The 19,374-nt window shown below is 35.2% G+C and overlaps 1 protein-coding gene across 5 annotated transcripts in view; it reads right to left on the reverse strand.

Annotated features, from left to right (window-relative positions):
- Window positions 1–19,374, reverse strand: part of FRMD6 (FERM domain containing 6) — a 72,837-nt gene that overhangs the window by 21,129 nt on the left and 32,334 nt on the right. For 3 of the 5 annotated variants that reach the window (XM_011385530.2, XM_023527245.1, XM_023527246.1), the window contains exons 2-7: window positions 16,919–17,159; window positions 10,758–10,848; window positions 7,771–7,874; window positions 6,719–6,795; window positions 4,391–4,577; window positions 1,008–1,163 (exon numbers count right to left, since the gene is read on the reverse strand). In XM_011385530.2, coding sequence (XP_011383832.1) covers window positions 1,008–1,163; window positions 4,391–4,577; window positions 6,719–6,795; window positions 7,771–7,874; window positions 10,758–10,848; window positions 16,919–17,017 — 714 coding nt within the window. In that variant the 5' untranslated portion in view covers window positions 17,018–17,159. The remainder of the gene's footprint in view (window positions 1–1,007; window positions 1,164–4,390; window positions 4,578–6,718; window positions 6,796–7,770; window positions 7,875–10,757; window positions 10,849–16,918; window positions 17,160–19,374) is intronic. The other 2 variants (XM_011385539.2, XM_023527247.1) reach the window with 1 other exon arrangement.

Here is a 19,374-nt window from a genome sequence, read left to right on the forward strand (position 1 = left end):
CCATCCCCATTTAACTATGGGGAAACTCAAGCACAGAGGTTAAGTAACCTGCCTAAGATCACACAGTTAAGAGGTGAAGCTGGGATTCAATCCCAGAAGTCAGGCTCAATAGAAAACACTCTGAACCACTTTAGCCTATTTGGTTTGAGAATATACCCTTGAATATGTAAGTGGGAATTCAGGAGTTCTTGCCAAGGAAGTGACACTTGTGAAATAGGGAGAGGAGTAGGGAGGAGGTGGGAAGAGAAGACAGAAATGATAAACAGCAGTGTGTGACTGATTCCCTTAGAGCCTGGCCCCAGTTGTTATTTGGGTGTGTAACCTGTGACCTCTGGAAAAATGACAATAGTATACAGAGGACACAAAAGAGAGTAACAAACTTCAGAGAGTGAGGGAAACAACAGAGTTCAGTGGTGAAAGCACACAGCTTGTTTTCAAGTAGACCTGGGTTAAATCCTGGCTCTGTCACTTACTAGTTTTGTGGTCTCTAGTCTGTTCCCACAACTGTAAAATGAAGATTACGGTTCCTATTTTACGGGGTTGTGAGGGTTTAAAAAAAAAAAAAAATGTGCCCCATAAACACAGTATTCAATAAACACTAGCAGTTGTGATGACGTTCTTGTTATTAATTGATACAATGCAGGTATGGCTTCACTTTGAGGAATATTAAAAATTACTGACCAAACAAGTTGCCAATGTACTCCCTAGGCATGTACTCCCTAGAAATGCAGATTTGGGAAGAAGAAAAATAACGATTTCTTATCACCGAAAAGCCAGATTCACAGTTTGCAGCCACTTGTTATCTCAATATTAGAACCATTAAAAAAGACTCCATCCTGCTCCTAGGCCCAAGGACTCCAAGACTGAATTATGATGACAAACAGCAAGTCACATGAAACTTCTTTAAAAGCCCATTAAAAAGTGAAATGAGAACTTTAAATAAAAGTTCCTTCTGCTCAAGAAGGTGCAATTTTCTCAGAAGCTGCAGAATCATTGTGGTTCTGTACCTTATATAGTCTGTAGTAATGAACCGCAACGTCATCCAGTCGGACGGCCTCTTTGATATATTTAAGATAAGCCTCGGAAGCGGTCAGTGCAAACTGATCTTTGTGCATGTTTGGAATGTGCTTCAGGATGTAGTCCTTCCCTCTCTTGGAAACAACCTGTTGGAACACAATGGGTGTGCAATGCAACATTTGTTGGAGGGATGTTAAGTACTACCCTCGACCCCCAAATGATGGAAAGGACAGGACCTAAAACAGGCTCTGTAAACTGGCTAATTCGTATTAGAAAATTCCCACTTTTATTTTGTTTTCACCATCAGTTATAATACGAGGCTGAACCTGCTAATAAGAGAAGCGGCAACGTCAATTCAGCTGTAGTACTGCATATCCAAAAGATCACAAAAAATGGGAAAAAATATGTCCTCTTGTCTTGAAACCCACCAAGAAAAAAAAAACATGCAAACTTGCAAAATTTTGTGCACATCATTGTTTATCCTTGCAATCGGTACCATGAAATACAACTCCTCTCAGCATATCTTCAGGTTCTGGATCCTACTTAATTCTTCTAAAATTACAGCCACAGAGTAGGAGTTTCCACAAGTTAATCCAAAGATGGCAGGGGACTGCTAGGAATTCTCTGAAACATGTTTGGTTTTTGCATAGAAGGCTGATATGAACACTCTGAATACTTATGAGAAAAACAATTTCTTTCATATACTCATTGCAATTCATTGTTGCTTATATTTTCATCAGATAGTAGCCTGAGCTTTTAGATGTCAAAAATATATAGTATCCAGCAGCTACAGGCTCAGAGAAAGGTGTTGATTAAAGGTCCTAGCTGATTTCATAGGATTATAAAATGTGAAAAGTATTATGCAAGTGAACAAAAAGGAGAATTTAAAATCATCGGAATAAAAAAAAATTACAGAATTTTTAGTTTTAATGTTTAATGTTTTTATAGATATTGACATATTGTTTCTTCCTAATGAATTAAACATGACAAACTACTGGCCAATTATCAAGTTTTGCTGAGAAGTCAAATTACAAGCTTTTCAGATGCCTTTTACAATCTTAAATCAGTACTTGTCATCTTTTTCAGGCCAAAGAACATATAGAGAATTCTCATAAGGACACTGGAGTAGTGATTCCGGTGATCCCAAGAGTTGAGGCCACGGTTATCTGGATTCCATCGTGCACTGACTGGGAAGCTCTGGTTTAAATGACCCAGGTTCAGTGAGTACTTGAAGACAACTAGGGAATGTAAACACAGGCTAATGTTGGTCCAACAGACATCGATATGTAAAAGCTTGACACCTTTTGTGGTTTCTCTTCAACAACAGAAGCACCGTCAATCAGTCAGTAATAACATATATTATTATGTTATTAAGTGTGAAGTGCTGAAGAAAGAGAAAATTGAGTCTTAGAGGATGAATAGGCGTTAGCCAGGCAAAACAGGGAGAAGGATATAAGAACTGGAGGAGAAAGGCTAGTAGTGCTAACTGTCACTGGAGGTGTGGAACACAGGAACTGCTGGATGTTGCTACGGCATAAAATTCAAAATGGAGGATAATCAGAAAGGAAGCTGGAAAGGCTGGCAGGGGCCATATCCTGGAAAGCTCCTCAGTCACGCTCTGGGGCCTGGGCAAGTGACAGGGGAGCCCCTGAAGGTTTAAATCAAACAAAATCAACTCATCTATAATCTATAGAGTAAAGACTGAAGCAGGGACTAGCCTCCACAGTGATGAAGTACCGATGAGAGCTGGAACCTGAGAGATGGAAGGAACAAACATGGGGAGGGGACACAACAGACACTTAGAAAGTTAACAACAAACATACAAGAGAATCTTATTTCTTAAGCTGGGTGATGGGTAATCAAGTATAAGTTAGAGGATGTTCTCTGGTTGATTGGATGTGGCAGGGAGGAAGAAGGGTAAGGGGAAATTCTGTATAACTCCAGTTTCTGGACGGCCAGATGGATGGCGGTGCCACTAGCTGAGATTAGGAACACAGAAGTAGGAATATACAGAATTGAGATGGGAAGAAGAATAACTTAACTTGGCACATTCTGAGTTTGAGATGCCTATGGGTAAAACAGCTATCTCATGGACACGGGAAGAGAAACAGATTTGGAAGTTGCCAGCACACAGGTGGCTTTACTAAGAAGGGAAGGTGAGAGAAGCAGCTCTTCTTTCCCTTCCTCCTTTCTTTCCTGTGAATGGGGCGGTGCAAACCAAACACGTGTGTGTTCCGAGTGAAGAAGAGTTAGTTTGAATAGGTTAAGATACAGAAAAGAAGTTAACAGCAGAGACCTGGAGGAAGGATGGGAACAGACATGGACGGGGTGGAGCAGAGAAAGGACAGCTGAGATAGTTCCTGCTGGAACGGGGCTGGCTCCTCTCCTGGGAATGAAGGAAACAGCAGTCAGAGCAAGGAGTTTACTTAGGCGGAAGGTCCTGGACTTAAAATGGTTAGATTTAGGACTTTTTCAACTTTACTATGATGCAAAGCAATATGCATTCAGTAGAAACAGTACTTTGAAATTTTGATTTTTTTCCTCAGTATCATGTGGAATGATACTCTCTGGTGATGCTGGGCAGCAGCAGTGTGATGCGTCAGTTATGCAATCATGAGGGTACCAACAGGTATTCTACAGTGTACTGTGTTGCCAGCGTTGTTTTACTTCAATGCTTCAAACATTCTTCAGGCCGTGTGCAGGCTTTCAGCTATGTTCATTAACACTGGGTACCCATACAACCATTTTTTTTACTTTCAGGATAGTATTCAATAAATTACATGAGATATTCCACACTTTATTATGAAATAAGCTTTGTGTTAGATACATTTGCCCAAGTGTAGGCTAATTTAAGTGTTCTGAGAACATTTAAGGTAGACTAGCCTAAGCTATGATGTTAGGTTAGATGTATTAAACACATTTTGACTTACAATATTTCAACCTACAACGGGTTTATTGGGAAGTAACCTCATCATAAATTGAGGAGCACTTGTATTTGTTTTCTCAGCAGAGGAAAAGCTGTGAATTATCTTACCTTTTAAAGAGTAGTGTTTTTCCCTCTTCAAAGAGGGAAAATGCTGTTCATATTAAGAGTAAATAAGATCGAGGCAATATAAATGCTAAGACAAGGCTGGCAAATTTCAAGTTCCTCCATATTTAGGATGGAAAGTAATCCTCTTCCACATCAGCTATAAAGTACATCAAGAGATCATGTGTACCATACTCTTGAGTTAAATTTATTTTGGGGCATCACGAAGGGTTTCACTGGCCACAAAACATCCGGGTTCCCATTTCTTGAAGCAACATGAGTAGCAGCGCAACGAACTAGAAATGTGCTAGAGTAAACATCTTAAAATTTGAAAACAGTGCCTACCCAAGATGGGAAGTAAGCCTCAGGCTCAAAGTATTTTCCATAGTGCTTATTCCTTTTGAAGTTCCCAAGATCAGCCTGGAGGGCAAAGGCTGCCAGCAGGAAATAGGCCTCCTCTCGGAGCACACACTGAGAATGAAGAACTTGTTTTCTCAGGTGCCAGTAATAATAGTATCTTGCTGCTCTGTCACTAGGAAAATAAAAGAAAACAGAACTCACATTCTGATGGAACAATCCAATGGCATGTAAACAGAACTCAAATCCTGCTATCCATCTGGTGACAAGAGCTCTTCTGTTTCGGCTCCCTCCTCCTCCCACCCTCCCCACTCTCTGAAAAGGGGGAGGTTATAGTGAATACGCAGACGGCAAAAATAACATTTTCTAAGGCCTGTAACATTTGATTCATTCAGAGAATGGAAAAAAAGCCTAAATCACTACGGTCTAATATGATACATATTTCATTGAACAAGTATTAAAATAGAAGCCTAGGCATTTGTTGTCTGTATTAAAATAATTGTTAACGATAATGCTACCCATATAACATAAATAAGGACAAATCTGAGGGGATCATCCTGGCTTTAATGTTTTGCTATTGTTTTTTTGTCCTGTTTTCAGCTGAGCACATTACTAGTACTCTAAGGCCCTTTTAAAAATGTTTCTATTTATATGACCGTTTAGAAAAAAATTTAACTGTAAATGATGTTTTCCCCCTCTCAGAACAAATGAACTGAAAAATGTTTTCCTTAAATCGTTTTTTATTAAGTGAATATTACTTTATGGGTGTGTTTTTATAGGCACATGTTAAGACAATCATGATATTCCTCAAAAATGGAAATGCTAATAGTGCACAGATTACAGTCCACTGAGGTCAGAAATAAATACAGTCCCCATTAAATATGCCGAGTAAGAAGTGCTAACTGGGGAAAAAATATGGTTAAGCTCCAAAAGATGTCATAGGCACATAGGACGCCTTTGTGATCAAAGTAAAAATGCAGAAAAAAAAAAACAACAAAAAACTGTGTGTGTGTATGCATTTAATGAGCTTATTATTATTAAAATTATTAAAATTATTCCCAATTATTTTAGGTTGAATGTTTACCTGAGATTCGTAGATTAGTTGATAAAAATAAAAACATGTGGGTTTATTTTAACCAAGATTGTGTTTAAGCACGAAGAGTTTAAAAATAAAGCATTTATGTAATTTTTTTCCCCTTGAGACAGAGTACTTCTTTTTATAATGCTGACCACATAGTGCTTGGACTAGTTCCTCTCTGGGGAAAAGGGCAGAAGTATAGGGATAAATTAAACATTCATTAGCCCCAAGGGGTTAATTAGTGGCTAAATAATATATCTTCCTCTTTCCAGATTATTCCATACTTAGTAGGTAAATTGAGTAAAAATTTTTCATAAATTTGGAATAACTAAAAAGTTTCTCAGCCTTTTTTACTTTTTTAATTTTAATGTGGCAATGATATAGATACCAAGAGAGAAATCTCACATATAATTCATTAGCTAAATGTATCTTTGTCTCTTTCATATGGAGTTTCTCAAAATTTAAAAATAAATTAGTAAAACAGAGTTCACATTTCCAGTATATTCTATCAGCCAACAAAATCACTTCTGAAAGTTTCCAGCACTGAATCCTCCTAAGCAAATGATAAACTGACCCTGAGTTTGTATCATGAGCATAGTATTGTTCATCTAGAAAAAGAATCAATTACCTGCCGTTGCCAAACTTCATCTAAGATTCTCACAGGGTAATTCCACTGGGTGTAATCTTAGCTTTAAAGCTACTGCCAAGGCAGAAGCAAGACCCCAAAGTGAAAAGAAAACCAGGCTATATAAACACCCATGCATTTTTACAGGAGAGGCTTCTTGCTGCTGCCCCATTCCCCATCCCACCACCAGAAAATAATATAATCTTTTAATCAGTCTCTCCACTCTTCACAAAGTGCCAGTTTCCTCTTGAATGAAATATCTTTTTGGTGACTGAATTGTTACTGAAAATGTGGAGTATAGAAAATGTGAGCCAGTGATATTATTATTAACATTTTCATCAACAGTCTAACATGATCATTCATTCATTCATCCAACAAATATTTACTGAGTGCATACTGTACCTCTGGTGTAGAAACTGAAGATACAACATGAGTGTGCAAAAAGATTTAAAAATCAAAAATCCTGCTCTTACAGAATTTATAGTCTAGCAGGGAGAGACAAACAATAAATATGAGTATTTTATTTGGTTAGAAGTATTTGATACGGTTTATTTATGTTAGAAGATGAGTGCTGTTGGGAATAAAGGTTTAGAATCTCTCCCTGTCCTCATACCTGATCAATCTGCCATTTTCTACGTAATACTGCACACGGAAGTGGATGATCATAGGAGGTCCAAACTGGTCAATACCCTGAAACAAAGACACATAAAATCAAGCTATTTTTAGTTACTTCAAAAATAGATTTCAAAAGTAACAAAATACCATTATTGACAAGACACTTTTTAAACACTGAAAGGTTTTATCTACTTCTAATGAGTGGGGCCTTAGAGTGGGTAGACAATTGTCTCATATGGATACCAGGTTCATGCAAAACCAGGAAGTTACCATCCCTGTAGCTGATACTCATTCACTGTAATGTCAATGACAACATAAGGGAAGATAAAAATAAATGCCAGTGGAAACTTCTAGTTGAGATCCAGCTCCTCTCTCAGCTCTGTCCCCTGTGGTGACCATTTGATCCTCATTACAAACGTTCTCTTATTCCTCTGACATTCCACATGCCAAATTCTAATATGCTGTTTGTTTATTTAGACATCCATGTTCCTTACCTTGTAGTTGGCTTTGAAGTAGCCTTCTAGTTTATTACAAGAATTCTTAAATACAAATCAAAGGAAGTAGGATTAAACACTGAGGATTTATTCCTGATTTACTAAGGTGATCCTAAAAACACCAGGTAAATTCCCTGTGAATGCTGCCTCATGTAAACAGAATTGATGTTTACTAAATAAAAGCACCAGTACAATAAAGTGACAAAAATCAAATGTAAGGAGAGTAAAAGTAGATTCAAAAATTGTTAATAATATTTAGATCAGTTTTGACAACAGCTCCAGAAGAGGAACACATACTTTTGCCAAGCTTTATATTTCAAAACATCCCAAGATTACTAAAAAGTGATTATCCAACATTACTTAAACAGATATCCAAAATCTATTATTTCCTATGAAATATTAATACTTCATCAATGTGACATTTTAGGACTTATATAATTCATTTCCCTTTCCCATTCTCTACTATATAAAATATTAAGATATTTTTCTAATGTAAAATAGTTAAAATAAACCTTTTGAAAAATCAAAATAATTTTGCTCATAAATGTAACCTCACCCAAGTGACTTCGTATTGTCGTACCTTGCTGGCTTCTTTCTTCCATTCTTTTGGACAATACTTATAAAGCTTTTGCGACAATTCCATATACACATGTTCATTATCTGCACATTATAAAAAAGGAGACAAGGTTAGATTTTTTTTTAAAGAAAAGAATACATAAAGAAACAGGTTTTTAAAAGCCTCAAGATTTGTGAATGTACTCTAAATGCACATACTACCAAGAACACCCAACATGATATTAAAAGATAATAAGTTCTGTGGGCTAGACATTAATGAGATTGTTTATGAATTATTTTGCTTTTGCAATACAGAAAACATACTATTAAAAATATTTAATATTTAGAAAAAGTATTAGTTCCAACTCCTGCTTTTACTTAGTTTGTAGGATCATTTTAGCTTATAGTGTAACTTCTAACATGGGGCAGTACTTGGTCTTACAAAAACGTGCTTTTGTTTTGCTCACTGAAGATTCTTCTCATAGGTGTATAATAATGAAACAGCACAGAAACATCATCTTAACTGCTGTATAAGAAATGAGAGAACATCAACGATGATGGCACATTTCCCAGGGGAGGAGCCTGACCCATTCTTTGTGAAGAATAGTCCCCAAGACTATTCCTTCCGTGAGTTCTCCGTGTAAAACACAGTATGACAAAATGATAAACCATTACTCACACTGCCTTTGGGATTGATTTTGTGGGAAGAGGAGAAGAATCTTATGCAAAACAAGAATGAATGCCAAAATAGTTCTTCAAGGGAATGATGTTCTTAAGATGAACAGAAAATAAGACTGCTAAAAACCCATGTTAAAATGATCTAAACATATGAAAACAAGCTAGTAAAAAATATAAAAATTTTCATACTTCCCAAAGAGAATCTTTTAAAAGATTTATTTCACAAGAAAAGCCTTTGGCATTCTTATTTTGTACAAAGTTTTAAAACTTTTTTTTTTTTTTTTTTTTTAAAAATCTTATCCCTTTTTCTCTAACCCTCATTAAAGGGCAGGCTCATAGAATACTCTGCATAAAATGTATTAAATGTGTCTCTTTGACTACTCCAAGGACAACATACTTGTCCACACTGTCACTCCTGAATGAATGCTAGAGTTTGACTGGAAACATGCCATAAGAGAACAGGAAGGGTAAAGCTACACTTTTTCTATAAATGGCAATATTAAGTCAACAAATTTGAATAAAATAGATAAGAAAAAGGTCTCAGAGACAGAAGTGTTTTTTAAATCCACTTATCGAATCAATTAACACTATCTCCCATCTCTCATATGTTACTGATTAAACATGAAATAGGCAAGACCAGACAGCCTTCCTCCCATTGAATCTGATTTGTGTTTGGCCTGAGTTCCCATATGAAGAAGCAACATAGTGAACAGAACTGAGACTATTCACCATAACAGCTCCTATGTAGGTTTAAACTACCACTATGTCTCTACCATCTGACCGTTTGACCACGACTTTATACTTGAATTCTCAAGCACACATCAATCCTACAAAGCAGGTGTACAGTAATTCCCATTTGACATGTGAGAAAGCTGAAACTGAAAAAAGTCAAGTGACATGTCTAAAGTCACACAACTAGTTAGTGGTGGAACTGGAACTGGAACCAGGTCACTTGATTCTTGTTCCAAGGTTCTTTCGCCATATTACAACCTCTCTTTAAAAAAAAAATCTTAAAAACTCTTATTTTGAAACATAAGGAAGCTGTAAACTGGTTGTATTAGACTGACTTGTTGGACAACGAATCAATAGTCTGGCTGTAGCTGTACTAAGAAGGATGAACTTTGAGTGTAGAATAAAAGTAGTTATTCAGAATCTACAGGGCATCTTATTTCTTCTAGACCCTTTCTTGAAAGAGTGACTGAGGTATGCACTAATACAAGGATGGAGCTGAGCATTTGTGTTTTTATTGCTTTAACTACCACAGGAAGAAAATGAAGAACAAATGGTTGATTCATAGGTTTCTGATGTTCCTCCCTGCTCCATGCTCTCTGGTCTCACCGAAAAAGACAACTGAAAACAGTTCACATTTTGGAGGAGAAGGGCCTTGTTTATCAGTTGATCATGATACATTTTCAACCTGAAAGATCTAAGCATTTTATCGTACTAATCAGATTCTCAAGATATCATAAGCCTTTAGATTTAAACCAATTTCAGCAGTAGAAAATAATAATTCATATCCAATATAAAAACATTTCACAAATAGTCTCCTTGAAAAACTGAGCAAAGATATGAAAGGTTTTTGGCATCTAAAAGATTAGAGAAATTTTAAAATATGATTTAAAAAAAGAAAGCTTATAAGGAATGGCTACTGGTAAATCCTGGGAACTTAACTCTAAGATGTTATGGGGAGAGAAAGCTTATATGAAGCCTTTTACTTAAAAATATTCTCTACATAAATTAAAGTACGCAGAAGGAAATGATACCATATCTCAAAATCATACATTCTGACTGGAAAAGAAGAGAAGGTCACAGTAAAGAGGGGAAAACAGCAAATAAGAGTAAATTATAGATCGCTTTGTTATACAGTCAATAGCAAATGAATTTGAATAGAGGAAAGTCAGTTTTATTGTGTCTAAATTTCTTTTAATGTCAAACATTATATTACAAATTAAATTAAGGAAACATCCAAGCTAATGTCCTACTAGTTCCAGCTGCTCCCTCTGTGCAAGGAAACAAAAATCAAGCTTGGTTCATTAAAACAAAAGAGCAAACACATAAAATTCAAACTCCTAAAGAGGAAACAATTTTTAAGTTTGAACTATATTAAATACATGATCTAAAGTTCTAAATTTTATAAGATATACACAAGAGTTAATTTAAAAAAATGAATACTAGACTAAAAATGACCAGTTTATGAGTATTTTCACAATCACAATTTTATAACGTATGCCTAATTTAAGTTACAGTTATAAAACATTATTTCCTTAGGGATAGTTGATTAAATCCATCAGAGATAAGAATAAGACTTACTCTGTATAACACTGAGTCCAAAGAGGTGACAGTCCTTTAGCCTGAGTAAGTCACATACCTGGACCAGCAACTGGTGACACAGAATTTTAACCTGTAAGGAAAAAAAAAAAACATAACTTGAAATAATAATTCAACCAAGTCTACATAATATGCCACGATTAGGCAATTTAATGCATCCTAAATATATTCCTTGAAAGGACAAGCCGACACAACAAAATAACTGTTGGTTTATGGAAATCATTTACATTAATCTGTGACCGTGTTTCAATAATAATTATTGGAATACAAATTTTTACAACGTGGCAATAAAATACCAATGCAGTCTTGTACAAGACTCATAAATCTTATGATACACGGACAAGGCCTCAGTCTAAACCTATAGTGCATGATAAAATTTTCAGAAGGAATCCAAAATAGCCTAGTCACATTATCAAAAGTAGTAACTACCAAGTATATTTACAAGGAAAGTTTTCCTCTTGATGGTCTTAGCAAAATACTATATACTATACAATGAATTAATTCCTAGATTTTATTTATCTTAAATAATCACTTTATTGTCTTAACTTTTAGGTACCTAAACCAGGTTCCTTTTCTGAATTCTAGTATAATTCAAACATCATAAAACCATATTAATCTGGAACTCTAGGGATAAATTATTCTGAAAAGTCACATGCTGAATGATAAAAGTCTTTAAAAGATATAGTTTTAAAACTTCTCAAATGTTTAATGAAGTGTTTTGAGGGATATTAGCTCTGCTGAGTTAGTCTTGTTGAATTCAGAATCGCTAAAGCTTACTAGAGTTGAGATTGACTTTAAGAAACCATACAGGTCAATTTCTTCATTTTATAGAAGTAGAAAATAAACCCAGAAAGCTTAAAGTCATATAGTTAGTAGTGGCAAAGGCAACAACTCAAAACTTTGCTCAATTGTGTATTATAACATTTTATGTGTATATTAAAATATGTGCAACATGACAGTTTGTCATTTTAGCTATATATTTTATATGTGGGATTTCTCCTCTCATTTGTACTATCACTTACAAATTCTGTCTTCAATGATAGTGATGCCAATCACAGTTTTAAATATTATGAATTCTAAAGTAGTTAACTCTGAATTAATGACCTTTTATCATACCTTAATATGTAACTCAGATTCAGAAAATAAAAACATGCTGAGATAACTGAAAGCCAAACAATTCAGAATTGTGATAATGACAAACGGAGTAAGAGAAACAGGTTTACTACTCTTTTCCACGCTAACTACTAAATGGCAACTAATCTAAAGCACCGTATCTACTAGAAAGTGTAAAAGGTGTTTATGAAAGGCCAGAGCAGCACAAATTCAGCTGTTTAGAAACACCAGGAACTCATTGAAGCTGAGACAGTGTCTTATTTTATATTCAAGATATATATGCACTCAGTAAATGTTTGATGAAGGAGAGCCAAGAGTCTGATTTCCCTGTGGGCTCCTTACCTTCATTCTGTTCCATGACTACAGACTCCGATTCACTGAGCAGTAAGCATCATTTTATAAAAGTACCATTCAAGAACTTAGGGAAAATGTATTAATGCAAACCCACCAATACTACTGGGAGAATATATTTGCCAGGAGGAAATCGTTATCATCTTCATTCATTAAAAAGACTTTGGATTTTGAATTTTATACTACCATAATTCCACTTTACAAATAAGTTTAAATAAATAGAATGATAAAGGAAAAAGTATCACTTGTTATAGAAAAATGAACTGTATACTACAAATTTGTGACAAAATATCATATAGTCTAGGGCATCTTAAATCCTTAGTTTTGACTATATTTTAAAATGTAATATACAAAGCACTCAGGATAAAATGTGATTAAAAGTTAATGGAAAAATTCTAAACCACAAACTGCATATAAACTATGTTGTATTGTGTAACTGGTGTTCAACTAACACTGTACATTTCCTCCACACATCACGCATAATTATTGCTATTCTGTGAGATTAAATCAAGTATTTGAAGCCTACCGATAAAGCTCTTTAAAAACTATCAAGTAAGCACAGCCTTCTTGTTTAAAAACTACAATTAAATAAGGCTACGGCTCTGAAGTCTTACCTGCTGTGAAAACAAGCTTGAAATTTTTGTATTGGCATATTATGAGTCTTTAAGGTTACATGTAGCTGATTGTGAAATTTTTCAAGTTCTTTAAGCTTCAGGAGCAATGAAAACTTTTAAAAAGTGCTATAGAGTATGAGGTATTAAGAATAAGAATTAAAGCATTATCTAAAAATATACTCTATATGGAACTTTTTAATAATACAGCTTTTGATTTTAAATGTCAATGATTTGTTATTGGTCAAGAATGTTTAAAATATGTTCCAGAAAAAAAGAACTCTTCACTCTAGTCTTAGTGAAGTCTTAGCTCTTGGCCACAATTTATATCACTCAAAAATTTGGTGGCTCTCACGTTTACCCATGATTTTATTTCCCAAATTTTCCAAGTTTTCATATTTAATATTTATCTGATGATTAAAATAATTCAAAACAGCCCATATTAGTTCGACTCATAGAAAATTTTGAATGACCAAAGCACAAAATTTACCCCTTATGCAGAAAGACAACATTCCATCAACTACATTTGTCAGAGAACAAACTTTCTTTGTTTTAAAAAATAAAAACAAAAACTCTTTAGAAATGATTAAAAAATAAATCAGACCATTAATGAAATAGTTTTTGCTACAGTTGATTTGTTATACCGCAAATCTACAAATATCAACTGCTATTTTCTGAATACAAAAATAACACTTTGTAGAAAAAGACGGGCCTTTGGCAACCTTAAACTGGTTTCCTAGCAGTGAGGGGCCACCATACTCCTTAACTGAGTCTCTCCCTCCTTTGGTTCAACAGCCTGGGCATGGCAGAGAAGTCTACATGACCTGGAATAAGAATAGGCCTATCTGGGGTTAGGACTCTCCATTTTCACTAATAGAGTTTCATTAATAGAGTACCCTAAAGAAACAAGCAAACAGCTCAAAGAAATTAAAAGAAGTGCTACTCTATGAAGCTAATTTACTGAGCAATTCTCAGGTTCTAGGCACTGCAATAAGCACTTCCTGCATGTTGTATCTTTAAATCCTCACAATGTCCCTGCGAGGAGAGTAAGATTATCTCCATTTTATAGATGAGGAAACTGAGGCAAAACAAACAAACAAACAAACAAAAAACCCTAACTTGTCCAAGGTTGCAGAGTAAATCATGGAGTAGAGATTTCTACCTAGGTCTCTCCTTAATCATGAGGATATATGGCTCATAGTCCTGACAATCCTGAAGGAATTATACTAATTATGCAAAAGAAGGAATTGAATAAGTATAAAATTAATCCTTGAGTAAGGAATTAAAATAATAATAGCAGCTACTATCTATGTGTCAGGAATTATGCTATATGCTAACACTTAATTCTCACAATCACCCTGTACCATAGGTACGATTCCCATTTTATAAGTGAAGATGAAGCTGAAGGAGGTTTAATACACTTTCCAAAAGTCATTCAGACGTGGGATTTAAATTCAGGTCTGTGTGTTTTAAATACATTAATGTCTTATCACTACAATACGGCCCCTCAATTATTATTCATAAAGGGAAGACAGAAAGGGAGCTAATATAAATCAAATGCCTACTATGTGCTAGGTACTAAGCAAGTTGGTTTTACAAGTGAGTAAGGCGAGTCAGCTTAAGCAACTTGTCTAAAGATCACAAAACTAGCAAAGTGTAGAGTCAAAATATGAATAATCATAACATTTCTGAACAAAGATAACTATATTATTATTACTAACAACCACCAACATTTATTTTCATTTACTATATGTCATGTACTTTCCTAAGGTCTAGGCAACTGAGACAAAGTCAAAAATGCAATCTAGTAAACAGAGTTATGTAGAGTCAAAGAAACTAAGTGATGCTGGATAAAGGTCTTTGCCTGGGGAGCTTAAGATTATAAACTATCTATAGCACCTCTTTAGGGGATCTTGTTAAATGCAGAGTCTTGTGTCCTACCCTAGACTTATTATAGCAGCATCTCCAAGGAGTACAGTGGTCTGAATATTTAACATCTCCAAATAATGCTGATGTACATTAAAGTTTTAAAAAGCACTGATCTACAAGAATGAATTGGCTATCTTTCGATCTGTTCTCCATCATTATCTTCCTCACCTGAGATTTTAGTATAAATAAATTTCCTAGAAAATTAGTCAATTTTTAGCTTTCCTCATGAAGTTAGATTAGTCTTCCTTCCGCTTACCTGTGATGAGCAAGGTTTTTTATTCCATATCCTGTATGCATGTACACACACACGTATACATACTCTGCCAGGTGAAAAGGCAGAAATGGAACTGAGAGAAGTTTCTTAAGTGCATATGCTACATGAAGTTTCTTAAGTGCATATGCTACATTTTTAAAATTCAGTGGATATCGTTTTCTATAACTATATAAGAGAACTCAAATAGCACATTCACATATATAAGTAAATTACATTTTAATATATTTTGCCAGTGCCCACAGTGAAATAGAGGGATATGTTGCCAATTTTTATCAGGTTTTAAAAACCAAATGCTGCAAAAATAAGTCTATCATTTCACATAGTAAAAACAACTCAGCTAGCCTGAATAGGAATGTAGCTAACAAATTCTGCCCAATGGATGACAAAGTTCATTCAAGGTTTGATTCTCAGATAACCCCTATGAGCAAAAACAAGGTTACATTAGTAAGTCAAGAAACTGTGGTGACTGTCAGAATAAAGCCAAAAATAATTATGGTAATAAGCAGAACCTTTTCATAGCTAAATTTTTTAATGGGGCTATTCATGTCATATATATTAAATATAACATTTAAAAATATTATCTTATATAGCAATTGGGTTAAAAATACAGTAGCATATAGCTAGGAAAACTAATTCAAGACATGCATTAAGCCAATTTTTTCCTTAATTCCATCAGAATACAACCAGTAAAAGAAGGAATATGAAAGTTGATAATATGGAGAGAAGTTGAAAAATGATAGGCATGATATTGATTGTCATAAAATTGTTTGGCAGTCTCCATCAAAGCCAAACATATCTATACCTTAGGATCCACAATTCTACTCTTGGGTATAAGCCCAGAAATATATACATGTGCATACACATAAAATATTCATAACATTTCTATTCATAATAGCCCCAAACTTAAAATAACCCAACGTCCATCAACAATAGTTGGACAAAGAAATTGAGCATATTGTTACACGATGAAAGATTATACAACAATGAAAAAGAAAGAATTATGGTAACATGTAACAGAATGGATGAATTTCACAGGCCAAATGTTGAGTGAAAGAAGCCATATGCAAAAGAGAACACACCACATAATTTCAGCAGCGTGAAGTTCAGAAACAAACAAAATTACTCAATGGTGATAGAGGTAGAATAGTTGTTACTCTTTGGGTAGAGATTATTGACTAGGAAGACTCATAAAAGAGCTTGTAGGGGGCCTGGAAATGTACTATATCTCCAGCTGGATGATGGTTACATGGATGTACACACTTGCAAAAATTCACTGAGCTGCACACTTAAGATTCCTATACTTTGCTGCATATAAATTATAACCCAATTTTAAAAGTTGAAAAAAAAAAGTCATATTCCTCAATGTCCAGGTGAACTAAGAGGGTTAACTCTTATTCATGAACCATCAGTGATACCTTAGTGCTCAAATGCACAGCCTATGCTTGAAACTGACTAGATTTAGGCTACTATTAAAACAAAGATCAAGACGCATACTAAAAAGCTAGCAATTATTACGATTTCATGTGTGTAGGTACAACTCAAGAGTATTTAAAAAGCAAATTCATATTATATATCAATAAAATTATATTTTAATAAAAAGTTTAAAAATAGCCAAGTGTTTGTTTTTCTATAATATAGTAACCAATATTCTCTAACTTTACCCTGGGTAAGAGAATGTGGAAGGCTGTTGCACTTAAGCCATAATTCAAAGTTTAACCTGTGTAGAATACTTTAACATCTCAATCCACCACCTTGGTAAAGGTCTTATTCTGTAATGACTTCATGCTTAACCAAGCCATAACTTGAATGTGGTCACTGGTGGGAACACAGATATTTAAACATTCCTTAAGTGGGATCTAACTCACATTTATGATGATGTTCAGAGATTCATCATTGGGAAGGAAAATACACACACTCCGACGATCTTGCATGACTCTGTTGTTATGGAAATTCAATTTGTTCATTGTGTGTGGGCGCGCTCGTGGTCAGGGCTGGGCTCCGAGTCCTCGGCAGTATCTCTGGTTCCGAGCACTCCAAAGCCGAACTCTATTCCTCATGACACATCTTACAGAAGCATCGCGATGTTCCACTATGTAGGTTTCATAGCTGTAAAAAAGCCCAACAGCAGACCATGAACAAAGGTGGTGAGACTGGTGAGGGCCAACAGAGAGATGAGCACCAGCACAACTGCTGATGTTGGCACAGGGGCAGCATGTCTCGAAGCCAGGGCTGCCTAACTGAGTCAATGAGAACACCCTGAAATTTATTCCCTACTTTGCCTACTATCAAGTGTACGAACACTTTCATTGACAGGCGTGAGTTAAACATAAAGCCAGACAGTGCCTCACACATTCAAGGCAGTACCACGCACTGCAGGGCTCACAGAGGCAAGGCCTGCCTCTGAGGAGTTTCTAGTCTCACATGGGACATAATGAAGGGTTCTGAAAATCCACAAAATGACAAAATAGCAACAACAAAAAATTCTCAAACTCTTTTTTTCTTCCATTACAAACTCAAATAGATGTTCTGGCTCTTACATTACATTCCTTCTCCAACCACTTTGGTCTGGCTTCTACTTCCTTCACGTCACCAACGTGGCCCTGACAAAGGAAGCCAGTGATCTCCAGACCATCAGTAGTATCCACAGGATTCACTTTAATTGATGTCTCTATGACATTCACCATGGTTGTTAAGCCCTCCTTACAACATTTTTCTCCCTTAGTTTTTATGGCCCTGCCTCTCTCCTGATTCTCTAACCTGCGAGTGCAAATATTTTTTCTATTTGTTATTTCACCAATCAATAAAATACACAGCAATAGCAAGACTGTATATATCAAACAATGTTTATATCCAAATGAATGTGGATTTTTGGATACCTCTGATATCTAATCAGTTTATTAAACATATTAATTTTATTTTTTAACTTCTCTCGGGTTTTTAATGTATACAATTTTGTTTGCAAGTAGTAAAAATTTATCTCCAATTTTTAATAATTATATCTTTTATTTCTGTTTCATGTCTCATTGAAGGATAATTTTAAAACAGTGGTGAATATTTCCTAATTTTAATGAGTGTGCCTAGTTGTTTCATATATTATTGCTAATACAACACAATTTGACCAAGATATATTAAGACTAGTTGCCTCTCAAAACACTAGTAATTGTTCATATTGCTCCTTTCCAGCTGTATTTGTAGGATACAAAAAGAGAATTTCCAGGAATATGGAATTGTTATACCAGGCAGAGAGTACAGCCATATAGTTTTAACAGAAAAGCCATTGTCAGTGTTCACATAAATCAAAGTATAAATGAGATAGGATCTTAGCCTATTTGCTTCTTAAGGTTAAATGTCTATCTATTAGCAGGAGGCTGGGAGAGAATATATTCTTAGATGGCACCATGAGTAAATATAAACCAGTACTTCTTTCCAAAGTATAAATAAAATACCATCCATAAGAGAGCTACTCAAGCTAACTAAAAACAAATGGTAATCTTATATGTGGTATTTCTTTCTTAGAAAGGTGATCAAAAGCTCCCTTAGGAGTACTCTGCTTTTCTTAAAGGATAACGGCAATTGTTTCACATTAGCTTGTAGACAGCATATCATCTTATAGGGTTAATGGAGGTCAAAGCTGCAATTCTCTCTAGTATGGGATGGTTAACCCATGTGATCTATAACCACAAACTAACTGCATCCCAAAGCCAATCACCCACTTAAAACATGCACACTTTTAGTTCAACAGTTCCAAAGCACCAATTGTAGGACCAGTGTTGGCTGCATCAGACTCTCCTGAACGTTTGCCATAAATGCCAAATCCTGAACACAGTGACATTTCTACTGAATAATAACCAGGGTTAGAGCCCAGGAATCTTAACCTTTTAAAAAAGCTCAGGTATTTCTGACATTCAATCATGTTTGGAAATCACACTTTAATGAACAGAAGGAAGGTGGTGAGCACAGGGTTGGATATAATACCTGCATAGTATACAGTGGGAAAACATCTTGAAGGCATAGAATTGGGGATAAGCAACATATATGAATGATATCACATCTTCACTATAACTGGGAAAAATAAATCCTCAACATTTTCAAAGGTATAAGTTCCTAAAACAGGTCATGTATGTATACTTATTGTCTTGGGCGGGGGGGGAGGGGGGATGGGGGGGAATGTTACTAAGTGATCTAGGCATAAATAAGTTGAGGAAGCAGGGTATCCTATATATGCCCTCTCTTAAAAATTCAGAAAATAATAAAGACTCTGAGAAATCCTGTGGACAACTTCTTAAATTTGTTCAACTTAATATTTCTCAAACTTATTTGG

The sequence above is a fragment of the Pteropus vampyrus genome, unplaced genomic scaffold (genome assembly GCF_000151845.1).
Source record: "Pteropus vampyrus isolate Shadow unplaced genomic scaffold, Pvam_2.0 Scaffold15, whole genome shotgun sequence".
Taxonomy (NCBI): domain Eukaryota; kingdom Metazoa; phylum Chordata; class Mammalia; order Chiroptera; family Pteropodidae; genus Pteropus; species Pteropus vampyrus.